Raw genomic sequence first — 27,500 nt, 5'->3', positions numbered from 1 at the left:
TAAGCTGGTTATGCAAAACAGTGGGCAATAATTATAAATACAAGTCTTATTATGATTGCAATATATTACATCTCAAATCAAGTGTTCATAATCTGAAGATAAGAAATTGTTATTAAACGCTGAACATACACAATGAACCCCAAAATTTCATTGTGTGTGAGAGAAAGAGAGAGAGAGAGAGAGAGGGTAATATGTTGACTAATATCAAATCAACACCAGCTTCACATTAAACGTCAATGCTTCTGAGACATTCAACCATACATTAACAACTGTCGATTCTTAACGAACGCTTTAATGCTTGCAGAATTTTTAATAATTAATGCTTACACTTCAAAAATCTACAACTCACGCTCAATCGTTTTGTGATTTAAAATTACATTTTCAACATTTGCGTCGATGTTCCATGAATGCCTTAATGCTACTAACGCCTGATTTTCAAAAAAATATTTTTAATTCATTTTCATCATAAGTGTTAATAGACAACATCTGAAACATTTTCTGTAACACTTTTATATTCAAACACAAGTAACAACACAGAAATATGAGTAAAGTTAAGCGTAATGTGCTTGGAATTATAAAATTATAACTGTATAATCGGAGTCTAATCTTGTAAGCGCTAGACGTCAAACTTAGCGACCTCAGAATAAAAGAAGCTTGAGAGAAAAAAAAACTTCCAAAATATCCAGAGCTACCAGAATAGAACGTGGAGAGATAGAGAGAGAGAGAGAGAGAGAGAGAGAGAGCTTCTCTGAAAATTCGGGGCAGGAATAGATCAATTTTTCGGGTCACGTTGCTGAATGAACAACAGCCCCCGGTCATTCATTGAGTCGCTTGTTCTTCAAAACAGGATGCGCCGATGCGTGGGATGCCTTTGTCCCGCCAGAGCACATATATACCAAAATAACTTCTTTTATACGGAAATAACCACTTTTGGCGTAACGAGAAATGGAATAAAGCCCAACCTATTTATTGCCAAGTTATGCGCACAATAAAGAAAGTTAATAGGCTTTTTATGAGCAAAAACGCTTCGTTCTATTGGAAGCTACCACATTCAGGCCCTTGAACTAAAATTACTTGAAAGCAAATTATTCACTGTATTTGCAAAGCAGGAGACCATTTAAATGTATCGTTATTACAATCTACAAGAAAAAACCTTACTGAAACAATTCAGCTTTAATTGAAACGTTTCTCCTAAATACAATATACCTACTTAATCGTCGTACTCATGCCACGCAAGACTGGTACTGAACACGCTAAAAGAAAAGAAAAAAAAAAAAAAAAAATATATATATATATATATATATATATATATATATATATATATATATATATATATATAATATATATATTTTTAAAATATAGACAAGATAACAAAGAACAGTAATGCTCTTTCGAGTCACCATTTGGATTTACCATAAGTACGCACACCTGTGCCAGCAATGTGTCCGACAGGTAAGCTCTATAATCAAATGTAAAAGCGATTAGCTTTTAGCTTCCTCTGTCTCAATTTGTCCTTGAACTTAAATGAGGGATTAAAACATACTGAGTCAAACTCATGTTCCGGGAACAGTTTAACCGACGATAAAAATTCAATAGAAAATTTTTATTACATCCAATCAGAACAACAGGTTTATCTACTTCCAATTAAAGTATAATGGCTACGGTAAAAAAAAAACATGACTCAAAAACACGAGGTTCAAAAGTAAAACGAATTTAACAAACTCATCCCAAATTATGTTCTACGAACACGGTTGTGCTCATGGGCGTAACATCAAACGCTATTTTGTTAAACCATCAACAAAAAATAAGCAAATCAAGACCAAATACAGCACAATGGTATAATTTACCCAAAAAAGGGGGGGGAGGTGGGTGGACCACGAATTGCAACATCGAAATAATATATCTGATTTTACTGATAGTGAGATGGTGAATGTGTAATAGCATAAGCAGGATTAGCAAATATCCGAAATATTAAAATAAAAATCAATATATCCCACGTAAAATCGGACATTCAATTTCGAGAAATCCTTAATTAGCAACATATCAACCGAGACAATCCTACCCGAGTTACTTATAAGTTACAATTTTCTAATCAATATTCTGAACGATGACGTCACGCGGTCCGACAACAAAGCAGTGTATTATGATAAAGTCAACTGATCACAACCCACAAAAATACGATGATTCCCTTTCATGACGTTTGTTTAAACCATTAATGGGAATGGTGACTCACTCTTATTGCAACTCACGGTGTGTTAACATCAACAGTTTCGATTTTCGCTTCTTGAAAATACTTCAGTTAATTACACAGTCATCATGCCAGTCACAGGCATATGCACGCACACACACCAGAAATACAAGCAATATATTTAAAAATATATATATACATAATACGGAGACTTCAGAAAAACAATACAACAGGAAAAGGCTCTGCATCGACAGAAAATTACGTAACTTAAATAAAAAATAACCGTGAGATTACAAAGAGAACTAAACAATAAGTTACACGTGTAACTCCACTGCCTTTCTATCGAAAACGGGAGCACAAGATAAAAATTACTGAGAGAGAGAGAGAGAGAGAGAGAGAGAGAGAGAGAGAGAGAGAGTTACATCCATGAATTTGGATCCTCGGTCTGGATAGTGACGATGAGGGATTTAGGTGGGGTGGGGGGGATTATAACTAGATGGGTATGGTAGTGAGGAGGGGTGGGGTTGGGGGTTAGAGGGAGGTGGGAATCCATCCCTAAACAGAATGATGACTACAGGAGACACGCACCAAAGAAATCGGTTCGCACGCTACCATTATTAAGGCAAAAAGAAATAGATGGGTGTACCCACAACTACCTCGTTTGAGAAGGACGACTTAATGGTCGGCTGGTTGCATGTATGTAGCTGCTGTTGCAGGGTTTTCCATTCTTTCTCGTCTGTTTTCGTGCGGGGCGGGCAAATTTCCACACCCACAAAAATACATACATACACAAACAGACACACACATACAGTATATGCACATAAACACAGAACCTGTTATGACATCTAAATATTTACAAAGGAAGATACCAATTAATGTCCAATGCAAATAATCCATTTTTCACAATGGCTACACAATCTAACCCCTTGAACCCCCCATCCTTAAACACAAGAAGAAACTCCCAAGACCGTGGACGGTACAAAAATTGCAGCAGAAACCAGATATCGTGCACCGTAATTCATAAGCTGAGTAGCAACAGCAGTAGCAAGGCTAAATCCATAATTCCTTCCCTGCACATACTGCACGTTGGTCCTGAGGTATATAGCTCATCTAATAATAACAGGCCACGTTTCGTCTCAGTTCGCCCACTCGTCCCACCGTATTCTTCAAAGGCCACTTCAAACGCTAGCGGGAAAACAAAGGATGGTGAGTGTATGTATGTATGTATGTAATAATTATATATATATATATATATATATATATATATATATATATATATATATATATATATATATATATAACAAACAGCTCATACACACGTACATTCAATTTCCCCTACAGATGTACAGTTCATTATTATGACTATATATAGGCCCCTACAGACGTATGGTTCCATTTGTGCTGAGTAAAATCATATGCACACAATATACGCAACCATAGGAAATGACCCATTTTAGTCAGCACTGAACTGTTGCCCATAACGCCTTAGTCCTCAGTTAACCCATGACATTCCAGAGGTTTCATAACCACTGAAATAACTTAGATAAGCAAATGTCAGTTGTTATCCCCGTGACCAAAATGACTCGTGGTTAATTTCAGCGTCGCCCTCAGACTCAATTCTATTTGGGAGATTTGTTACGCGTAAGAGGAAAGTCCAGGAACTTAAGTCATCGGTTACTTTCTGTCACCACGTGATAGCAGCTGTTTCTTTCGTTCTGTAAATCTTCAGCTGAAAACCCTTAGGGACATTTAACAGACTATAAACCCAAGAGGGCTCCAAAGGGAAACGAGAGAGAGAGAGAGAGAGAGAGAGAGAGAGAGAGAGAGAGAGAGAGAGAGAGAGAGAGAAGAGCTATAAGAAAAGGTGATAAATAAATATGAGGGAACGGAAAATAAACACGTTTGGAGATCAGTAGATTCCACAACATCACTAGGCAGACTTGAGTTGTAGCCAAGATAAAACTTCTAGCAAACGGAGTTGCATTAAACCTGATGCTAGAAAACGACACATTGTTTGCAGCAGCAGCAGCAGCCTTGCCTATTGTTGCGAACTACAACAGCTACGTCAGGTAAAGAGGGCACGACAATGAATTCAGATACAGAAATGCATCAAGAAAAAACATAAACAAACTCAAGAACTGCAATATTCCAGATACATAGCCTAATCCCAGAATATTAACACTACTTCTAAAAATATACATATTCAAGTGCTGCTGTATTTCAGATACATAATTCGCTGACACCAACACTATTATATAAATATACGTAATCACTATTACCTGCATACCCTTTCCCACCTTACACCAATCACGTTTGCTCCCAAAATTTCTCCAAGGACCCCACACCTGCACCGGCTCTCCGCCTCGCTGGCGACCCCATCCCTAGTAATGTGCACGTTCCATCAAACACCGTTCCCATTAATTACCAAGCCACGATTACTGATGTAATACATATATGCAGGGGCCTTTTGTGCAAACGTACGCATAAAAAAGACCGTATTTCAAAATAAAAAATGTGAAGAGACTGTAATTGCAATGATTTAAGAAAATCACTCAGCATGGCCAAAAGATTAATTTTTCTACAAATATATATTACTTAATTCAACGCTGATGTTTACAGCATATATATATATATATATATATATATATATATATATATATATATATTAATTTATCATCATACACAATTATCTGTGCATTAATGCAATTACTGACAGGACCTCACTGAAACTGGACGGTATCTAGCGGAGATATTTATTCAATAAAAAGTTACAAGCATTCCAGGACTAAATAGTCCTCATTGTCAAGTATCCGTCGAATGACCGGGCACGTGGTCCAGCTGTATTCATATGTGGTGGAGTGATATATAGGCTATATATATATATATATATATATATATATATATATATATATATATATATATATATATATATATATTATTATATATATATATATATATATATATATATATATATATATATATATATATATATATCATATCTAAGTCATATCCCAAATTAGGAAGTGCAACAGGACTGAGAAAAGACGATCACTTTTGAGATAACGGGTTACAACAACTCGTAAAAAAAAATTTCTTAATATTTTCATAAAGAGAAAGAAAAATAATTTTCTTGAGACAAATTAGTCCAAAAGCTAGTGCAGGAAGAAAAGCCAACCTCGAGCAGACTTATATATTCGACGTTTATTGCTATTTAATATTTTGATTATTAGCATATTAATCATTCTGAATGCCTGTCGACCTAACGCTACTCTATGATCTGGATATTTTAAATTAATATACGCAATGATAATGATTAACGAAAGCAGTCTAATTTATCCATAATCTAACATCCCTCTGATATTTATAATGAATACAGTTAATCTCAAGGTACTTCATACCTATCCCGTGATAAGGCGGTTATCTCATCTACCATTAGCCGAGAACTCCTTTATAACACCTGGGCTACGAAAGAACAATCTCAGAAAGATGCACAGGCTTTGTTCAGGCTGTTAAAACACTACACAATAACACAACAAAAAAAAAAAAAAAAAAAAAAAAACTCGCATGAAAAAATATTTCGTACAACCAATAAACACGAGGCGCAGCTTTTTCTTTAAAAGGGAAGAAAAGAAACAATCAGCTAATAGTTCTCATAGAACAAAGCAACAATTGAACGTCATGAGACTGTACAGGACATTGGAGGCAAGTGGTAAGTTCCCTCCACCCCCCCTTTGGGAGGAAAGGGAGAAGACTTGGAAAAGGAGAGGAGGAGGAAGCTGAGAGGGATTCTGGAAGGGAATGCCGGGCTAAATGAAGCTGGAAAGTAACTAAAAGTGGACTCCTTTATTTTTCTAAAACTGGAAAAGTTTCCTTAAAAGGCTGTCAGATTTTTTAAGGAACTGAAGGTGGGACACATGTACAACTAGGGAAGAAAAGGAGATAATTGCGCTAGAAGAGAACAGAATAATTTGGGTAAACCCAACGAATTCTTCGACAGCCAGTGAAGGTCTGTTTGTTCTAATAAAACTTTATACATGAATATTTCAAAGCAATAAAACGAATGAATAACTATAGTAAAATGAGTTAAAGTATAAAATGGGAAAGCAAAGAACATCCTGTCCATTCTTGTGGGAAAGGTTCTGGAAAGGTGAGATGCCAAAGGGTGGGAAAGTTCACTTCACGTTACGGATTTATGGGGAAAATGTTGTACAGGTGGAGGCAGGCAAGATAATACAGTAAACAGGCATTTTCCCCAAGCGTAATATAGACAAACACCGGTCAACATTGCAATATAATAAGATTAATTTTTCAAAAAATATTCTTTTCAAAGTTAAAAACCTTTTCGACTGTAATTAAAAAAAAATTTTCAGTCAACATTGCAATATAACAAGATAAATTTTTCAAAAAATATTCTTTTCAAAGTTAAAAACCTTTTCGACTGTAATTAAAAAAAAATTTTCAAAGTAAAATAAACTTTTCGAATATAATTTGTCCCACTCGCCAAATAGCAAGTTGGATATGAGAGAGAGAGAGAGAGAGAGAGAGAGAGTCCACCATCCTATTCTTATTTCCCTCCTTCCAAACAAAGACCATTCCACTACTTTTGTTCTTCAAACTCTCACCATTGGTCTTCCCTAAGTAGAAAACTTTTTCCACCATTAAAGAACCCTTCTCTCTCTCTCTCTCTCTCTCTCTCTCTCTCTCTCTCTCTCTCTCTCTCTCTGGCACAGAATTCTTTCGTCCCACATCCAGGGAGGCCTGAGGCATTTATAAATAGGTTTCGGTATTTATGATTCTCACATGAGTTCCGTCATCAGCAGCATTGCCAATGTAATTACATCTGCCGCCTTTATCAGTAACATCATTATCACTATTATCGACTTTATTTCTATCTCCAACGTCATGAAAATTATACTAAAATCTAAAAATGTCAGGTAACAGCGGTATTCTCTCTACACCTTACTTTTTGTTACCAAAGATGTCGGGCAATATCGGTATCTTACCTAAACATTACTTTTTGTTAAACCAAAAAAGGTTTTAATTAACTAAGTAAGTAGAGCAGTGAGGTAAGAAAACCTTCTTGCGCAATTCTACACAAGAGCGATAAATAACCACATGACGTCAGCAAACTGTAAAGTATTTCAAGTATTTATTCACACAGCAAATGGACTCACACCATCATACTAAACACCTCCATTCCTTCAGCACATGGTTTTGGCACCGTCAGAGAAAGCAAAGATCTTGAGTTCTTTGGAGGACCTCGAATGGCTGCACTAACATTTAAATTATCAAATGGTTGATGAGAGGAGAGTCACGTATACTGAACCTTCCATAAGGCAAACGCCCCTTTAAATATGTCCCGCGTTTGCTGTTTTCTTTAATCTTTCACGCGGCACATCCGTAGTTTCTCTATTCTACCATTATCTTCAGGTAGTTTCTAATTACATCATTATCATTACTGAAAATATGAACGTTGTCCTGCGAAGAAGCCAATGCTTACATGCATTCTTAATTTTCATAGCTAAATATATACCTTTATTTGAAAAAGTAAAATAGAATCGTTATGAATAATGAATATCATAAGAATTATATATACATATATATATATATATATATATATATATATATAATATATATATATATATATATATATATATATATATATATATATATATATATATATATATATATATATATATTACACACATACACATATATATACGTGTGTGTGTGTGTGTGTGTGTGTGTAATATTCACAAAATCGAATACCTTTATTTGGAAAAATGTAATTCAGATGAAAAAAATATATATAAATAAAAATCTTCCCAAATTGGAATATTTTTATTTTGAAAAAAAAATTATCAAAGAAAAACCCTATATATTAACAAAAAAAAAAAAAAAAAAGCAAGTTTCCCTCTCCTCGCTTTACTTAAGCCAGCATTACCTTTCCCAAAGGTTAATTTCGTCAGAGAATGATTTCGCCGGTTGCTAGTTTCAGCGTAACTGACTGTCAAGAATTTCCGGAGATGACGACGCCTCTGACAAGAACTGCAACCCCCCGAAAAAGCCAACGGGTCCTCTTTAGTTGTGCGCGCGCGCGATTGAACAAACAAAGAAATAAATGGCAAATATCCTATCTATTATTCCTTGACTACTGTAACCACCAGCCGCTATTACCCTCAGTTTCAAGTGATTATTAAGAAAATACCATGACACTGTATACATGTATAGCAATATTAGAAGAGCAATATTCCTTATATCATGACAGAAAAGTTAAATATGATTCATGACAGCAAATTTTAAATATGATTCATGATAGCAAAGCTAAATATGACTCATGACAGGAAAGTTAAATATGACCCATAACAACATTTAAATATGATTCATGACAGAAAAGTTAAATATGATTCACGACAGCAAAGTTGAATATGATTCATGATAGCAAAGTTTAAATATGATTCATGATAGCAAAGTTTAAATATGATTCATGATTGCGAAGTTTAAATAAGATTCATGAGAGCAAAGTTGAATATCATTCATAATAGCTAAGTTAAAATATGATTCATGACAGCAAGGCTGATTATGATTCATAATATAAATAAAGTTAAAATGATTCATGACAGAAAAGTTTCAATATGATTCACGGCAGCAAAGTTGAACATGATTCATAATAGCAAAGTTAAACCTGATTCATGACATTAAAGTTAATATGATTCGTGACAGCAAAGTTGAATATGATTCATGATAGCAAAGTTAAATATGATTCATGACAGCGAAGTTTAATATGATTCATGACAGCAAAGCTGAATATAATTCAAGACAGCAAAGTTATGATTGATGACAGCAAAGGTAAATAAGATTTCCAAACATCAAGAAATTTAACGATAAACACTGTAACCGATACAGTCTTCCATATAGTACGTGTACATAAAAACCTTCAAAATTATTTCTATATAAAAATACCATACAAGTTTTTTCATTTAGAAAAAGAAACATCTGATCAAATGAATCAAACAATTAACTACATTTCATTACCATACGATACAAACTACGAACACCGCTTTTTCAGCGAAGTTTTCGGGCAAAAATACCCGGGCATCATAGTATCTCAAAAAAGCAATCGGGACTCTACGCGCTCGCTCCCTTCAAAAGCATTAATCCAGACAAAATCGCGCGACTTTTGCATGCCCGCATGCATAAGGGAGGTCAGATTACGAGGCGTTCTGAACACAAAGAGACGATTAACCCATCAAGTCATAACAAACGACGGCAATTAGAACGGTGAGGTTGGGATTCCTAAAAACTCTAATCCGGAGTACGACCCTGGCTACTAATTCTAAAAGCTGCCTGGAATTATAATTACCGGAGGGGCAGAAATGATAAAATTGCTATATTTAATCACAAAAATTAAAATATTGAATGATAAGGAAGTATAACTAGTTTCTAAAATAAGAAAAACTAACATATCTCATCCTTTACTGCTAAATACTCTTTCCCAGTAATACCACATCTTAAAAACGCACCATAATCATGAAACTGATTTTGTTAACTATAACTTCAACATATAACATTATAAAAACATAGGCAATCATAAGAACCTTAGGGATACGCAGGAATTACAAGCGTTTAAATCTAATTACAGCTAAGTAATGAGAGCATGTTTTGCCTAGGCGGTAGCATACTGTGCCTAATATACTGGAATAATGTGTAAAAGAACCAAGCCCAACTTTCATACAGGAAGGCAGCGAATTCATACTGGGTAATGTTCGTCGATAAAGACTGTGTGTGTGTGTGTGTGTAGCGCTTTTAATAAACTTAATTTGACTCCAAACACTTATAGAAAAAAAGTCAGAATCAAAATCAAAGCCATCAAAATCATATTCAATACAGTTGGAACAATAAATCTTGGGATCATTACTGCTGCTCTGATGTTACTTGAACTTCGCGACAAAACCATAATTTAACCTGATCTGAGAAAACTATTTCCTTTCAACTCCGGAGCCCCGAATGTGTGTAACATTCAAGATTCCACGTTAGCCAGTGGAGGATGGCTTTCTCTCTCTCCTGCCCTCTTTCACATACAATATAAATCTCCAGGAGGCTTCCTTTTAAAAATTCTTCTATAAGGCAGGTCGTCTGTCCCTCTCACGCACATCGACAAAGAACTGGAAGAGGCGACAATGACAGAACAAAAAAGGAGGAGGACCTCCCCTGGGAAAGACCTTGGTTCCACACACCGAAAACCATCTCGCACTCAGTAGGGGACAACATCACCCAGTCCGAAAAACAGAACAGTCCATCTTGAACGAGTCTTGGGAGGAAATGGAAAACATTAGAACTTACTTTGCCCGGAATCTACACAGATTTCTGGAACGACAGAGAGAGAGAGAGAGAGAGAGAGAGAGAGAGAGAGAGAGAGAGAGAGAGAGAGAGAGAGAGAGAGAGAGAGAGAGAATTTTAAGTCTCAAAAAGTTTGTTTGTCCGTATTGCCTACATTATAGTGTACATACAATACTAACGTTTCTACCATTATGTATCTGGCCTTCGTTAATGACAAATAAACTCGAGACCAATTAGGACCTACACCTCTCTTTGTTTCTTTCACCTGTAGTGGTGTAATAAAGAAACACACGTGTTAATGTGATTTTATATATATATATATATATATATATATATATATATATATATATATATATATATATATATATATATATATATATATATATATATATATATATATATATATAGATATATTGGGGGGCTGCCCAGAAGCTGGGTTCCGGTCCTAAGCCTTGCTAAATAATATGGAGGGAGCGTCAGGAAGGGCATCCGTCCGTAAAGCATATGCCAAAACTAATTATGAAATGAGCCGTTATTGATAAAAAAAATATATATATACACCTGAAAGAGACTCTTTACAAACAGCGCCCCCGACAAGGGATTAAGCTAAGAAAATGAAAAATTAATAAAAAAATATCCAAAACGTCAATGATTTCTGAGGTATATAAAAAATAAAATACCGGTGCGCACAAATGGTCTCAAATCACGTGAAATCACGCACCGAGAGCATGCGCGCACACAATCCAGGAAAACAGGTATTAGATTCCTCGATGTAATCAGACGCCCCCGAAGGAGACTGGCCTAGTTTCGCCTACTGTCCTCAGGGCGAGGATATCGCAGGGTACCAGTCCGACCATCCCCTATCGCTGCTACCATCAACAACCAGAGGAAACTTGGGGCTTCTTCGGTCCAAATACACAGCAGCTTTGGCGATTTGCTCTTTCAAAATGACAACATGATTTTACGATTTGCTTTTCAGAAATGACAACATGATTTTACGATTTGCTTTTCAGAAATGACAACATGATTTTACGAATTGCTTTTCCGAAATGACAACATGATTTTAAAATTTGCTCTTTCGAAATGGCATGATTTCACGACTTGCTTCTTTGAAATGACATGATTTCATGATGTGCTTTTCCGAAATGACAACACGATTTTACGACTTGCTTTTCCGAAATGACAACGTGATTTTGCGATTTGCTTTTCCGAAATGACAACGTGATTTTCCGACTTGCTTTTTCGAAATGACATGATATTACGACTTGCTTTTTCGAAATAACATGATTTTACGATTTGCTTTTTCGAAATGACAACACGATTTTACGACTTGCTTTTTCGAAATGACATGATTTTACGACCTGCTTTTCTGAAATGACATGATTTTACGACCTGCTTTTCCGAAATGACATGATTTTACGACTTGTTTTTCCGAAATGACATGATTTTACGATTTGCTTTTTCGAAATGACAAAACGATTTTCCGATTTGCTTTTTCGAAATGACAAAACGATTTTACGACTTGCTTCATGGAAATAACATGATTTCACGATTTGCTTTTCCGAAATGACAACGTGATTTTGCGATTTGCTTTTTCGAAATGACTACATGATTTTCAAGGATAAATTTTGGTAAATACGCCAGGTGTAATGACATCTTGCATTTTCGAAATCGTCCGCTTTATACAATTTATTTTTTTAAATACAAGTCTTCACAATTTGCTTTTTTGGAAACACAAGTTTTCGAGATTTACTTTTTTGAAAACACAAGTTTTCGAGATTTACTTTTTTTGAAAATACAATTTTTTCACAATTTATTTTATTTTTTGAAAATACACAATTTGCTTTTTCGGAAAACACAAGTTTTCACAATTTACTTCTTTGGAGAACACAAGTTTTCACAATTTTTTTTTTGGAAAATAACAACTTTTCACAATTTACTTTTTTGGAACACAAGTTTTCACAATTTTTTTTTTGGGGGGGGGGGAATACAGGTTTTCACAAATTATTTTTTGGAAATTACAAGTTTTCACAATTTACTTTTTTGAAAACACAAGTTTTCACAATTTACTTTTCTTGAAATACAAGTTTTTACAATTTACTTTTTTTTTTTTTTTGGAAAATACAAGTTTCCACTTTTACAATTTCGAAATAACAACATTATACACTTTACGAATTTTGAAATTAGAGAAACCATTACTGGGAACCCTAACCTTTCAAGATGAAATGTGCCGATACTTGACAATTTTCAAGACATTGAAATTTTCGAGAACATGGGCCCACACAGCTACTGCTATCCCTTTAAACGACAATCCTTTTAAATATATTACTTACAACGATACAGCACTTGATTAAAAGTAATGATAATATCTCATTGTATTGAAACTGTTCTACTAAACACCATCATAACATGCAATTAATAGAGATGAAAAAAAATAAAATAATAATAATAATAATAAGCAAATCCGACAGCGTGCACAGATCTCCGCATTCCCACCGAAGGTCGTGTTTCATCCAATCTCACATCCATACGGAAGGGTTTTCGTTTTCTGATCTCAGCAGTGTCATTTTATACGGACGACCAAGACCTTGGCGTTTCCATGGAGACTATTAGGAAATACCGTACATACATACACACACACACACACACACACACACACACACACACACACACACACACACACACACACACACATATATATATATATATATATATATATATATATATATATATATTCATGATAAGAAAACCTATTTTTCGTGATATTTTACTTTACATTTTCGTTTATTTTTTTGTTGGTTAATTCATCTTTTTCTAGTAACTGATCTCTTTCTGTATTTCCAATTACCTTCTGTTACTTCTTTCGAATGAACACCATATTCTTTGGACGCTTGGATTTCGTGTCAATGGTCCCTCTGGTGGGCTTGTTCCTTATGAATAGGGTTCATCTTCTAAATAATAATAATAATAATAATAATAATAATAATAATAATAATAATAATAATAATAATAAAGTAAGTACTGACAACCTCCAGTATCCATCCCTCTCGCACACGCAAACACACAAAGAACTACAACTTTACCAGCTTCCAGAAAAAAAGAAAAAAAAAAAACACGAGCTATTACCTTCAGTAAGGTATTCATAAAGCTTCCATGAATATCATTAGCATGGGATACAGGGAAGTACGTGCACAAAATTACAGCATACATTGAAGTACAGGCAACAAAGGCTCCTTTAGAATTAAGGAGGGACCTTCAAAGAAAGCACCAATTATTATAACTTATAGGAGATAATCAGTTATAAAAATCGTTCTTAATACGGAGTAGAGTGGAATTCCTTTTGATAAATTTTCACAAGACAGAATTGCAATAAGCGTACAGAATCTAAAGTATAATTACATTCAAATTTCGAAGCACGCTATGAAAAAAATATTGATAAATTCAGTTTCGAAAACATGGCCCCATGCCATGCATCAACTTCAAACCAAATTACCGGTAGAGAGGTTACTGTTAACTTCTCCTCCATTTTTCCAACAAAGAAACAACGAAAATGAAAAAATGAACAGCATGGCATCCACAATCCTTATCAACAACGGTACATCAACACCCGACAGTTACACATCCTGTGAATTCTAGATATCAATGAATGAGACACTGACTTTTTTTTTTTTTTTCGTCCACAACTCGACGCCATCAACTGCATGTAAATTAACTCTTTCAAGAGACGAGCGGATGCTGGAGAGAGAGAGAGAGAGAGAGAGAGAGAGAGAGAGAGAGAGAGAGAGAGAGAGAGAGAGAGAGAGAGGAGGAGAGGAGGAGGAGGAGGAGGAGGAGGAGGAGGAGGAGGAGGAGGATAGAGAGAGGAGGAGGAGGAGGAGGATAGAGAGAGAGGAGGAGGAGGAGGAGGAGGATACAGAGAGAGAGGAGGAGGAGGAGGAGGATACAGAGACAGAGGAGGAGGAGGGAGAGAGAGAGAGAGAGAGAGAGAGAGGAGAGGAGAGAGAGAGAGAGAGAGAGAGAGGAGAGGTTGTGCTTGAGACTTGCTTGTGCTCTCTCTCTCTCTCTCTCTCTCTCTCTCCCTCTCTCTCTCTCTCTGTGGTTATCTGTTTGAAATTGTTCCTGCCGTACTTTTCTTTCAGTCCAGAATTTCCTCTCTCTCCTACTATCCATCGTTCCTGCAATAAGTCTTTTTAAACGAAAAAGTCAAAACCTCTTCCTTGATGTTATTTTCTAATTATCCTCTCCCAATACGCATGGAATCAAACCGGTTTTTGTTCATTTTGGAACCTACACAAATTTACACATTACAGTATACAACATACCACTACTTTTATGAAACTAACGGGTACTCATTTCAAAAGCCAAATTTCTGGTTATTTCACAGTTCTAAGGCTATAATCTCAAACTCTTCGGAAACAAGTAGAACCCCAATTCTATGGGTGTTTTCTTTTATGGATTAGCTAAATCAGTAAACATACAAACAACCGCCGAATAAATAGTAAACTCACTTACAATGCATAAACAAGAACATTCAAATTCTGTGGAATAAATTACTTTCAAACCAGGTAGCCTCCAAGCAATACAGAGTAGCGATTTCACGTTCGCAGAAATAATTTACTTCTCACTTCCGACATGAGTTAATTACAGATCTGAAAGGCATAAATGAATTTACCTATAATTCTCATCAAATCGAATTACTAACTCCCACTGACAAGAGAAATGGGAACGGTTACATAGCAAATGATACTTGCAATTCGAAGACCATATGAGAAGACCATCATTATAAAGTCACCACTTGGATAGCCGCCCCCCCACCACCCAAAATAAAATCAGGGACCCAAAATACAGCAGGCATCCACGTTTATTGCATTTTCTTCTTCTGACGATTAATGTGTCAAAATCAGAGTCTATTATTCGTCGTATTGTGTGTTTGTGTGTTTTTTTTTTTTTTTTTTTTTTTTTTTTTTTTTGTCTTAGACAACTTTTGATCAGAAGTGCTTATATCTTATTAACTTTTTTATTACAGTTAAGAATTATTCTCTCTTCCAATGACTTGGCACTTTGACCCAAATGAAAACTGTCACATGACTAACATTGGATCTGATATACAAATCCTTTAGCACTGTTGGCAAAATTCTTTTAAAGTATTGTCCTCCTTAAACAATACATTAACACCATAGTCCTTAAGGAGATGGGGAACATCCATGAAATTAGTAAAGGTAGTATAATCAGTTTTTTTTTTCTTTTGTGTTGTAAATGTCAATGTTATCAAGTCCTTTTTTACCACTCTTAATTCATTTTTTGACATACTGTCGGTAATACTAATGTATCTATTTCATCATCAAAATTTTCATGTCCACATATAAAACGCTTTGAAAAATCGCTGACATGAAAACTGAATCTTTCTACTCACGTGATTTAGTCGAAATAAAAATGTTCACTGGTAGAAATATAAGCAGGTCTTCCAAGCACACAACAAGTGTACTTAAACTCTACTTCACTTTCGTGTATTAGGCAAATCAAAGGGGTAGGCAACCGTCATTTTAATTTCCAGAGTGAATTTTATTAATGGGACTCATTAATATTCTAAAGAACGTGCATCTTCGTTCCCTTGCCAAATGCATCCACGTATGCAGTATACATACCTAAGCATATTACATTGCACGGGATGATTTCGTTTAATATATTCTGGTTAAAAAAATCCACAGAGAAATTGCTTTAAACTGGAACTAAAGGTTACTCATCTCCCGCTGAATGCAAATCAACATTCTTTTACACATATTTAATCTACTCTAATAAAGCGTTCTTGGCAAACTGTAAATCATGCTGTCTGCTCTCAGATCAAAATTCAAGCAGATTACAACGTTACCTTTGCGAATAATGATACCACATCAAAATTCACAAGCAAGGACTCACTATTAATTTGCCCATTATTCTATTCCCTTATCGAGTGTGCACAGCTCTTTATATAGACATCAGACATGGCACCAACTAACAAGTTAAGCATACCCTTTACTGTATTCTGCTAAACTGTACGAAGCGGAACCAACGGAGCTAATGATGGCCTACCAGAACGATTTTTTTTTTAAGTTGTTAATACTCCATGCAAATGTCGCAACAGTTTGATCAGGCTTTCATCTCCCTTCTTTCTTTAGTTTTCAAATATAAATTACTGTTCACGCTGTCTCTGGGATTTCTATTTATTTCTTTGCATGTACCCATAAATTTTTAGTAAAATATTATCAGTGAACTGGATTTGTCTGCTTTTGTCATGTGTATACACACGATGAGAGCTGAAGTATATATAAATAATGTATATATATAAATATATATATATATGTATATATATGTGTATATATATATATATATATATATATATATATATATATATATGTATATATATATATATATATATATATATATATATATATATATATATATATATATATATATATAGAGAGAGAGAGAGAGAGAGAGAGAGAGAGAGAGAGAGAGAGAGAGAGAGAGAGAGAGAGAGCAGCCACAACGTTATATCAAGTAATCCCAAACTTCACTGACATGCAAAGCTCGTTAGTGTCAAGAGTACCCTCCGCTCACATCTTGCTCCATCACAATTAAGGGAGCAGTGCATAATCCCTTACAAAGGAGTTGAACAAAAACATCCAAAATTAAAGAACGGGAATTCAGGGAGGCATTAAAGGATTATCACTTACTATCGTTTATCAGACGGACATAAACAACGGATGGATGGCCTCTGCTCTGACAAAAGTCAGTTTAAGTAACGCAAGACCATGCAAATGTTTGCAAGCACAATAACTCTCTCTCTGGTCCTTCTGGCGGGCCCAGTCTGAAAGCCTCCCTGTCTGCTCTTCCCGTCCAACTACGGATGCTTCCTAATGATGTCCATTTTGATAGCTTCCTCTCCAAGTCGACTTTGGGGGCTTCCTATAGAGGCGGACTGTGGAAACCCACTTCCCATTGAAGATCACTTCGACAGCAACAGCAGTGTCTCCTTGCAAGTCTTCTCTCTGTGCGTCGACTATGAGAAAGTTTTCCCCTCACGATATCACAACAAACACTTCCTCTTCTTGTACGTTTTCCCGTGAATTCAGGTTTCGTGATCGTAACCTTTCTTCAGCCTACTTCGAAAATCTCCTATTCTTGTCTACATTCAGATGACAACACAAGAGTCCACTAGGAGAGCTTCCGTATTAACCTGTCGATTGCGACTGGGTTGAACGAAAACCGGAAAATACACCGGAGGAACATTCGGCCGGCCGCCGCCCCCCTTACACACCTGTGTTAAAAAAACCAACCCTCCCCCGCAACCTTTCCATTACCAAAGAGGCCAGGTGTTCCTGGGCTGCTAGAGAACCCAATGAACGAACACACCTGTTTCCAACGTCAGCGGACTCTGCATCCGGTTCCGTCAGATTTGCGAAGGCAAAAAGGATAATACGGGCGATATTTAAAACTGAACGACCGTTCCGTCATGAGTAGCAGCTAAATACGATTATTATAATCAACATCTACGCTACTATTACCATACAAAAAGACTGAATAGTACATGCACTATATCATGATAAGAAAAAGTTTTGAATAATTTACGTATTTATAATTTACAATTATTGAATAAATGCATTTATACTATGATAAAAATAAGCAATGCATGTATTTATAGATAAAAAGATTACATAAGATATCCAATATAATATAACCAGTTACGATGAAAAAAAAAAATAAAAAGATATATTAACAATTCCAAACACGGCCTACCTATCACATAAAAACTGTCCCCAATGATAAAAAAAAAAAAATTATGGCGTACCTACTGTTCTCATTAAAATTCTGCACTTCACTGCAATTCCCTTCCGAGAATTGAGAACAGGCGAGAAAACTACGATAAGTGACCTATATATCATTAAATACTTTAGCAAAAAAATTACACAAGCACTTGATAAAAAACACTATATACCAACATAGTCTTCGCGCTTCCATAATTCATGAGTAGCCAGTGTAAGGAAAGACGGCTTTACGAGATCAGAATCCAGGCCCAAGGTTTGGGAATCTTCATTATAGCCGACAGGGGAGAGAGAGAGAGAGAGAGAGAGAGAGAGAGAGAGAGAGAGAGAGAGAGAGAGAGAGAAAAAGCAAACATACATGCTTCTTTGACAAAATGACAGACTACACAACTTTACCATAACGCCAGGTAGACAATGTAGAAAATAAATCAATGGTTCTGACCTTACGAGAGAGAGGGAGAGAGAGTATTTCTCTTACCATCAAGGAAGAAAAACAAACCATAAAACCAAACAAACAAACAAGAACAAGAGTAGCTAGGATTAGAGCTTGTTTTCGGCCAAGGATCCGAGGAGGGCGGCACGCACGCACACACACACACACACAGAGAGAGAGAGAGAGAGAGAGAGAGAGAGAGAGGAGAGAGAGAGAGAGAGAGAGTGCTTTTTAATCCCAAGCATTACCATTCACACAATCAAAGAAATCAAATCGGCGAGGATGTAACTTGGGTCACCTAGCAACCCCCTGGGTTCATCCTCCTAACCTCCTTGTTCCCAATAAGCCTGTGCCCCTTCCTCTCCTTTTCCAATAACCCCCCACCACCCCTTCCTCTTTGTAACCAACAGTCACACTCTTCCCGTCCCCGGCCCCGTTCCCTCAGGGTAAGAGAAAGCAAGCAAGATATAAATTACAATCCTTGGTGCCAACAGAAAACCACAGGAGATAACCAATGCGTCTGAATGTCATCGTTAGACGCGACGTGCAGGGTATCAGTAACCCACTGCGAGGTGGTCGCCTCACGAAAGTGATTGATTGATTGTAGGTTATCTCTTGCCGTTAGAAGAGAAAGTGAAACTCCAATGGTCGGCTTGAGAAGGGACAATGCTTTTCGAAGCTTTCTTTCGAGGGGCCTGGAGTGGGGATGAAACACGTGGGGTTAAGGGGTCTCTTCAATTATTCATCAGTTACGTGCTTTGCTGAATGATACGAGGGGTAAACGATCGAGAGCCATTTCTGTACTGTGCAGACACTGGTCTTATTGAACGATACACAACAGACTATACGTTGGTGTACTTTTTTGCAAGGCAATGACAAAGGACAGTAGGTACAGGCCCTCTTAAGCTACATAGTACGCCAATAACAGAATGGCCGAGTTCCATCTACACTACAGATACAGATTATGCCTTAGTGATACAGCCGTACAAGGCTACTTTAGTAAGTATTTACCATGACAAAAATGATAACTAAGACAATGGTCAAACCTGTTATTCACGGAAGAAATCTGACACGTATTGGCTTCGTGTTCTATACTTGCAAATCAACCATAATTGTAGGTATCAAATGAATCTTGGAATACAAAGCCAACATCTCTGCTGGAGTAAGGGTGAGCATGCCAATGAGAAAAGCAAGGTACCCCTTCCTTAAAATGTGGTCGGCCTAATTTACCGTTCCTTAGGCCTAAACACGTGGTCATTTGTCTTGTGTCGTTTTAAAAGTAAACTTAAGTCATACCAGAATTTGAAAGAACTGTCTTTGATGCTCCATCTAATTTCTCTAAGGACATACCAACGATAACAGATTTCAAGGTGCCCCAATACATGTACAAGTGTTCAGCAGTCTTTACAAATCGGACTTCCCTCAGCAAATGTGACATTCGTTTCAACTACATTTTTATTTCACAATAGTGGATACCATCACCTACTACAATACTGATAACAATGTAACAGGTGCAACGTACTTCAAGACATGTTAGTACAAATTAATATTAATGCAATTAGTACAAAATAATATTAATGCAATTAGTACAAAATAATATTAATGCAATATTCTCACTAAGAACAGCTCTCTGAGATCTTTACAATCTTTAAATGTTCTGACCTTGAAGTGACAAAATTCAGTTGCTCCTATTCTTGTTCCTATTAACTATGATCTATTAACTCAACTTCACAATTTCTACATTATAACCTAACATTCTCAATCAGGCCTCCACAAAAAGTTAACCTGAGTGGTTCTATTCTTCGGGAAAAGTTACATCCATCAAACTGACCTCAGGATACAAAGACCGTTTCGTTCTAAACCGATAAACGCTGACTATGCGTCACTATACAGTCATATACAGGATAAGGACATTTATTATATACTATTTACATTACTAGATAATTCACAAGAAGTTAACATTATTTCAAGGTATACACTAACATGGATGATGACATGTGAGCAAGATTCTCTCCCTCCCTCTTTCTCTATTATAATATATACAGTATATACTGTTTGTCACGCAATTTGATGGGACTGTTGATAATTTTTGGCATTCATTTTTGATAACTATTATAGCAATATTATGAGAGAGAGAGAGAGAGAGAGAGAGAGAGAGAGAGAGAGAGAGAGAGAGAGAGAGAGAGCCGGACGTGATTTTAGGCTTAAAATCAGAATTTCTATAGCCCAAACCCCCTAACATGGTCAAGAATTCATCTGATTGTATATCGGCCATTTTTCACTGTTCCTTGTGTCATCAATCGACATGGAAGCCGCTGAATACCTGAATAATGATTAAAAAGAAAAGAAAAATGTTACAATCACCCGAGTTGAGGCATTTCAAACGCAGTCAGAATGGAAAGCCTACACCAAGCAAGGTACCACACACTGCCTAAGCATAAAGCTGAAAGGAAGACTACACCACCACAGCCAGGCCGCCCACTGTAGTAGTTTAGCGGGCAGCTAACTTTGGCGAAGCCGAAATTTTCTCTTCATATTTTCCTAAATAATATATTACGTATCTTAGGATTGAAAATAACGGCAAGAGCAGGAAGGAGAGTTACACCTGGCTCAACAGTCTAACAAAACGCTTGTTATCTTATCATTTTCATCTCATGACAAACACGTGAGAACTGCAGAATACAAGCCGTGGTCACCTCTCCAGCCTTCCCATATCCCTAGACGGTCTGTTCCACATCCCCCCCGACAGATAGCCTCCCCCCCCCTTTCCCCCATGCCACGATGACGTTCAAGGACACGTCAATTTTGTCCTTGAATTCGTTCTATATTATAGACGAACAGCCAACACGCGGTGAACCGTAACTCACGCATATGATACAGCTAATTATGAATCTGCAAGCATTTATAAAAATCGGGCAAAGCGGATCACTTCGGAAAAAACTAGGATATAGCCGAAATGTACCCTGGGCCGACTGAATTCCCGCCACCAGTAGTAGACTATAGGTTAAGTCCGTGGGTCTAGTGCTAGTCTTCTCTCTCTGGGGAGTATCAGCGTCTCTCCAACGACTACACGAGAGGGAGCCAAACGAAGCGAAAGCTCAACTTACTTGTTTTCCATGTGGAAGAGCCAGGACAGCGTGGGATAAAATCCAGATTCACTACAATTACAGCTCATCAAACACAAAATATCTGGCCGCCACTACTGCAACACCAACCACCACCTCACTACACCATACATGCACTTCGAACCCCCCGATAAACAAAGTGATGAATCCCCGACGCCGATTGGCTGCCAGATTCACGCTGGCGGCCGTCGCAGCCAATCTACGCACGCCTGGGACCGGCTCGACCAATGTGGCGTTACTTCTCTTGCCGTTTAGGACAACGACTCAGAGGAAGTTGGTAATTGGTGCTTCAGTGCGTATAAGTCGGGGTTTCTGATAGGAAGCTTCCTTTCTGGCGCGAAATTTAAAGACTGAATCACTCGCTTGTTAATTTGTATTCACTCCACGAATAAACAGGTACAATGTTTATCACATTATCCATCTATGTCTAAAGTTACATCTGGATGTTGGCAGCGGATTCGTTAGAAATAGACCTCCTTAATTTTCCTTTTATCATTGCTTTCGGAAATATAAAAACATGCCTTCTTAAAGTGCACTAAAATGAGTTGCTTGAAATGTTCTGACTTTATAATGTACAAAAAATAAATTAAGCTTTTCAATTCAATGAAAATAAAAACACTTACTGCAACAGATAATAAACAAAGGCAGACCTCACCTTATGAATTGTTATGATGACTAAAAATGACATTAATTAAGAAAAAGGTCCCTCTACGTGACCAAGCATATAACACTGCTATCAGCGCGTTTATATAAAAATAAAGGAATTACCCCCGCCAACTCAGGTAACGTCTTCAAAGAAAACGAGACCAGCTCATGGCGAGAATCCGTTTTCTTAAAACTGACCGCCACCATTTCTTGGGAAACCCTTGAAGAATGCTAAAAGTGGAAAAATCTCTTCTACGAAAACTTGTGACGTAAGGGAACTATTCTTGATCAAGAGTAAACGCTGCTTTACTTGTACGGGATGACGTAATACAATGCAGCTGGGCACAAAAATAGTACGCCACCCACGCAAATACGCTCACCTATTTGGAATGTCATCCATTTTACAGATTCAATCCTATAAAGACTAGAGGCATTATCGCGTCCCACAGAGCAAGACTTTTTTTGTTGCTGTTGTTATTTCAAGTGGTTTCAGGTACACAGTATTAACGATGAGGTAAAGAACCGTGCAGTTGTGATCTTTGGCGCAACTACAAAACCTTTGATGAAATAAAACTTACAAGTGGATGAGAAAAGAACTGAGGTGAATAGTTTGTTGTAATCAAATTTCTCACTCTCCTTCAGTAAACTAAAAATTTTTTATATTAAACACGAACACCTTTTTTCTTGGGCAACGAATAAACGTGAAAGGATTCTGTACAAAATTATTCCCAAGAACAAGTCGAAAAGACAATTAATTTCCTAAACAACTTCCTAGAAATACTTTGACCATAAGTAAAAAAAAAAAAAAAAATACAGATCATATATATATGCACAAAGGTTTAAAGATCAGTTTTCATCAACCCTGGCAAGTAATAAAGATTGAATACTTTTTAAGCATTTTTTCACCTGCACGTATACAACCATATAAAAGGAACATAATTAAATCACGAGATGACTTTTCTTTATAAAGTCTATAATAGCAGTTAAGCAATTTTTTTTTATAAATGCCTCGAACACTGAATCAGATCAATAATGCTTCACGAGTACGATAGGGTTTTGCAAAGGAACATCCGAGAGGAAACTACAGTATGTTCTTTTGTAGAAAAAAATCATAAAAGGCATTTTTTCGTGATGATTAAATTTCTTCGGAACTAACTTCATTATACTTTCATTTGCTACAGAACGAATATCAAATTCTTCACCCACATCCCAGAATAATGCCAAATGCCATTCATCAGGAGCGACCCGTAAGGTTACTGAATACGCAGTTCTATAGTCACAAAACATAACATTCGCCTGAATGAGAAAAGCAAAGATTACGTGACACTTTACCTGAGCCGTGCACCTGTGAACACATTCTGGACATCATCATCTTCCCAACACTTGCTCAAAAGGTTAATTAACAACTCACCACCTGAAAAAGAAGGAAAACTTTAATACAACACAGATAAGATTTTCCCTTAACAGTTACAAGAATATGTAGGTGTTTATTAATTTAAAATGATCCTACAGACTCTAATTCATTATTAATTTGAATGGAACAGAATATAAAATTTAGGTCAACGCCTATCGCTGGGACCTATGAGGCCATTCAGCGATTAAAGTCCGTAAGAAGGTTTAAAATGAGTAACAAGTGGAAAACCTCGCAGTTGCACTGTGAAACAATTTTTGGGAAAGAGTGGATAGCAAGATGGAAGAAACACAATATGAATGGAGATACAGTAAAATGAATGAAAGGGGGCTGCAGCTAGGGGTGGAAGGAACGTTGCAAAGAACCTCAAGTAATACCTAAAGTGCGCCGCATGAGGTGCACTGCAGGCGCTACCCCCTACAGGGATAATTAATTTGAGACCTCCTTTCCTACTAAGACGCTGCTCACGTTCACTGTGGTTTCATTTCTGTCAAATCACTTAGACCACCGTTCAAGAATCGACTGCATGACTGCCCTGTGACCCTTTTTTCTAGAGAAATTATTCTAGAGCCTACCCGTACTCAAAGCTATTTGCTTTCCTCTAGGAGGGGCAATCTTTCAATCCACAATCCAGTCTCCTTTAGAGTCGCCATCTTATATTTTGCTTCCCGATACTTTATTAATAAATCTTTTTCTTTTTTCTTTGTGTCCACCTTCTGGCCCGAACTGCCTTTCTCTCTCTGACAATAAGCGCTCTTAAATTGCCAATAAGGAAAGTCAGGGGATCAGTTCTTGGTTTATTGCCGAAGTTTCACGGCAACATTGCTTTCATCGATATGAACCGTTTGAAATTAAAGCTCATTTTTGTTGACGATATGCTTTTTGCGACGAGATCATCTAAGTTTACAAAGGCTTCGTAACGCGACTTACATGACAGAATTTAAAATGAAGAGCTCTTTTGGCTTACCAATTTAAGTTTACTCACACTTAAAAAAACACGTAAACAAATGCCCTTGCACAACATAAACACAAAATTTTCATACTTTCAACCCTGTCATCACCGAATCGACACGCCATTAAATATAGTATAAGCACTTCAACATCCTACCCATTGAGGCAGTTCCTTATTTATGGGGATACTAGATTCCCCCAAAGACTTAAATTTCTACATATGAATGCTGAAATGAAAAGGACGCCATACCATCCTAGCCTTTCCACGGGGAAACTAAAAAAAAAAAAAGCACGTTGTTTTGTTTTTTACTTAAAGCACTTCGAAGACACTGAACTGAAGAACATGGAATTTTCCACTGCTGAACCATAATTTACGACCTGGCAATGTTAAAGGCAAGTGACAAATCACGACCCATAAAAACCACTGCAACAGACTCTTGGGAATCCAATACTGAACTTTGGAAATTCTCATGCAAGTCTTATCTATTACTGCATGAGACAGAACACTAACATAGGACATATCGGCATTACGTCATACACTATACTTAGTCTCGACCTCTTTTAATTTTTTTCCTTATTTTTTTTTACTTATGGGTTTTTATTCTGTGTATCATTGTCAAAAAGTTTATGGTTTTTTGGCTCGTCTAATAATAATATTTATAATTATTTTGGGAACATGCGAAAATATAAAGCAAAATTCAATTTTTTAACCTTGTATTCCTTCTTTTCATGAAAACTATATGGTTTGATGCTTGCATATTTAATTACTCATACATGACTAATTTACGTTACTCCGTTACCAAAACAACTTTATAGATATAAGACAGCTTTTAAAATGCAAGACGGAATTCTATGAACAAGATTAAATAAAATTCAAAACATCCGATATTTGCCACCTTTTCACATCATCAGAAAATTGGAATGGAATATAAAATTATAGGCCAAAGGCCAAACAGTAGGACTTAAGAGGTCATTCTGCCCCAAAGGGAAATTGCAAGTAGAGGTTCTAAAGGTATAACAGGAGGAAAACCTCACAGTTGCACTGTGCAACAATTGTGGCTGGATAGCAAGATGTTAGAAAGAGGTACAGTAAAAGGAATGAAAGGGGTTGCAGCTAGGGGCCGAAGGGGCGTTACAAAGAACCTTACGTAATGCCTACAGTGCACCGTGTGAGGTGCACTGACGATACTATCCCCCTTCTGGAATCATCAGAAGATTGGCCCTGCGAACCTTTATCTGACGAAGATGAAAAAACCGTTAACAATCACAATAATGAATCAACCCAAACCACTATGTTTTTTCCTGCAGGTCTGGGCAAGGATAGGGGCAACAGGTTTCCCGTTCCATCGGCCTCCACATAAAAAAAAAGAGACATTCTTGAGGGCAGCTGGATACCGCCGACGTAAATGAGTTAAATCCGTTCAGACTTCAATAAATTGAAACGAACGAAGAGCTTGCTGCATTATGCAAAATACTAATGACACTGGTAAAGGTAGCGTAGCTAAAAAAAAATATTCTAATTAACCTGGGCCATTCTTCTATGAACAAAGTTCGAAAGACACCAGCTGTGAATTCTTGCTTGCCAGGCCGGTAAAAATGAACTTAATTACATTTGTGCAGTCAGGATCTGACTCTTGTTTCCCGTGGAAGACACTCACTCACTCACACACACACACTCTCTCTCTCTCTCTCTCTCTCACAAACACACATACACTGACTCTTGTTTCCCGTGGAAGATTCTCTCTCTCTCTCTCTCTCACACACAAACACACATACACTGACTCTTGTTTCCCGTGGAAGAACCTCTCTCTCTCTCTCTCTCTCTCTCTTCTCTCTCTCTCTCTCTCAAACACACATACACTGACTCTGCTCCTCGTGGGAGATTCTCTCTCTCTCTCTCTCTCTCTCTCTCTTCTCTCTCTCTCTCTCTCTCTCTCTCTCTCTCTCTCTCAAATACAAACACACCCATACACACAGTGAATGATTGCTTGACACCAAAGCTTCTGTATGTCATTAATATTTTTAATCTTATTTTACTGAGGAATCTTTCGGGCGATTAATATCATGATTCATACACACAGTGAAATGATTGCTGGACACCAAAGCTTCTATATTTATTAATATTTTTAATCTTATTTTAAAATATTTTTAATCTTATTTTACTGAGGAATCTTTAAGGCGATTAATATCATGATTCAACAGCACGTGAAACAAGATAGGCGAGGAAACGAGAGAGAGAGAGAGAGAGAGAGAGAGAGAGAGAGAGAGAGAGAGAGAGAGAGAGAGAGAGAGAGAGAGAGACCTAATGATTAATGACCGTAATAAAGTTGACGACCGAGCTGGCGGTGAGGACGAGACAAGACATCTTGATGATCGAGCATCTGTACTGTGGAGAGAGAGAGAGAGAGAGAGAGAGAGAGAGAGAGAGAGAGAGAGAGAGAGAGAGAGAGAGAGAGAGAGAGAGTACACATTTTAATGACATGTTACAAAATCACTTATAATAAAAGACGCAGTACCTTTAAATAATGCATAACAACAATAACTTAAACTACAGTATCTAATAATAATAATAATAATATCTTACAGACTGCAAGCCGTTGCGATG

At 36.8% G+C, this 27,500-nt stretch overlaps 1 protein-coding gene across 7 annotated transcripts in view; it reads right to left on the bottom strand.

The window, feature by feature from the left end:
• gus (gustavus) overlaps positions 1-27,500 on the bottom strand; it is a 306,026-nt gene that overhangs the window by 198,093 nt on the left and 80,433 nt on the right. For 2 of the 7 annotated variants that reach the window (XM_067085771.1, XM_067085772.1), the window contains exon 4: positions 23,866-23,947. In XM_067085771.1, coding sequence (XP_066941872.1) covers positions 23,866-23,947 — 82 coding nt within the window. Of the gene's footprint in view, positions 1-21,127; positions 21,157-21,870; positions 22,004-23,865; positions 23,948-27,500 lie in introns of those variants that run through there. The other 5 variants (XM_067085777.1, XM_067085774.1, XM_067085776.1 and 2 more) reach the window with 3 other exon arrangements.

This window comes from Macrobrachium rosenbergii, chromosome 42 (assembly GCF_040412425.1).
Source record: "Macrobrachium rosenbergii isolate ZJJX-2024 chromosome 42, ASM4041242v1, whole genome shotgun sequence".
Classification (NCBI taxonomy): domain Eukaryota; kingdom Metazoa; phylum Arthropoda; class Malacostraca; order Decapoda; family Palaemonidae; genus Macrobrachium; species Macrobrachium rosenbergii.
The sequence above is the reverse complement of the archived record's forward strand: the minus strand, read 5'-3'. Positions and strand labels throughout refer to the sequence as shown.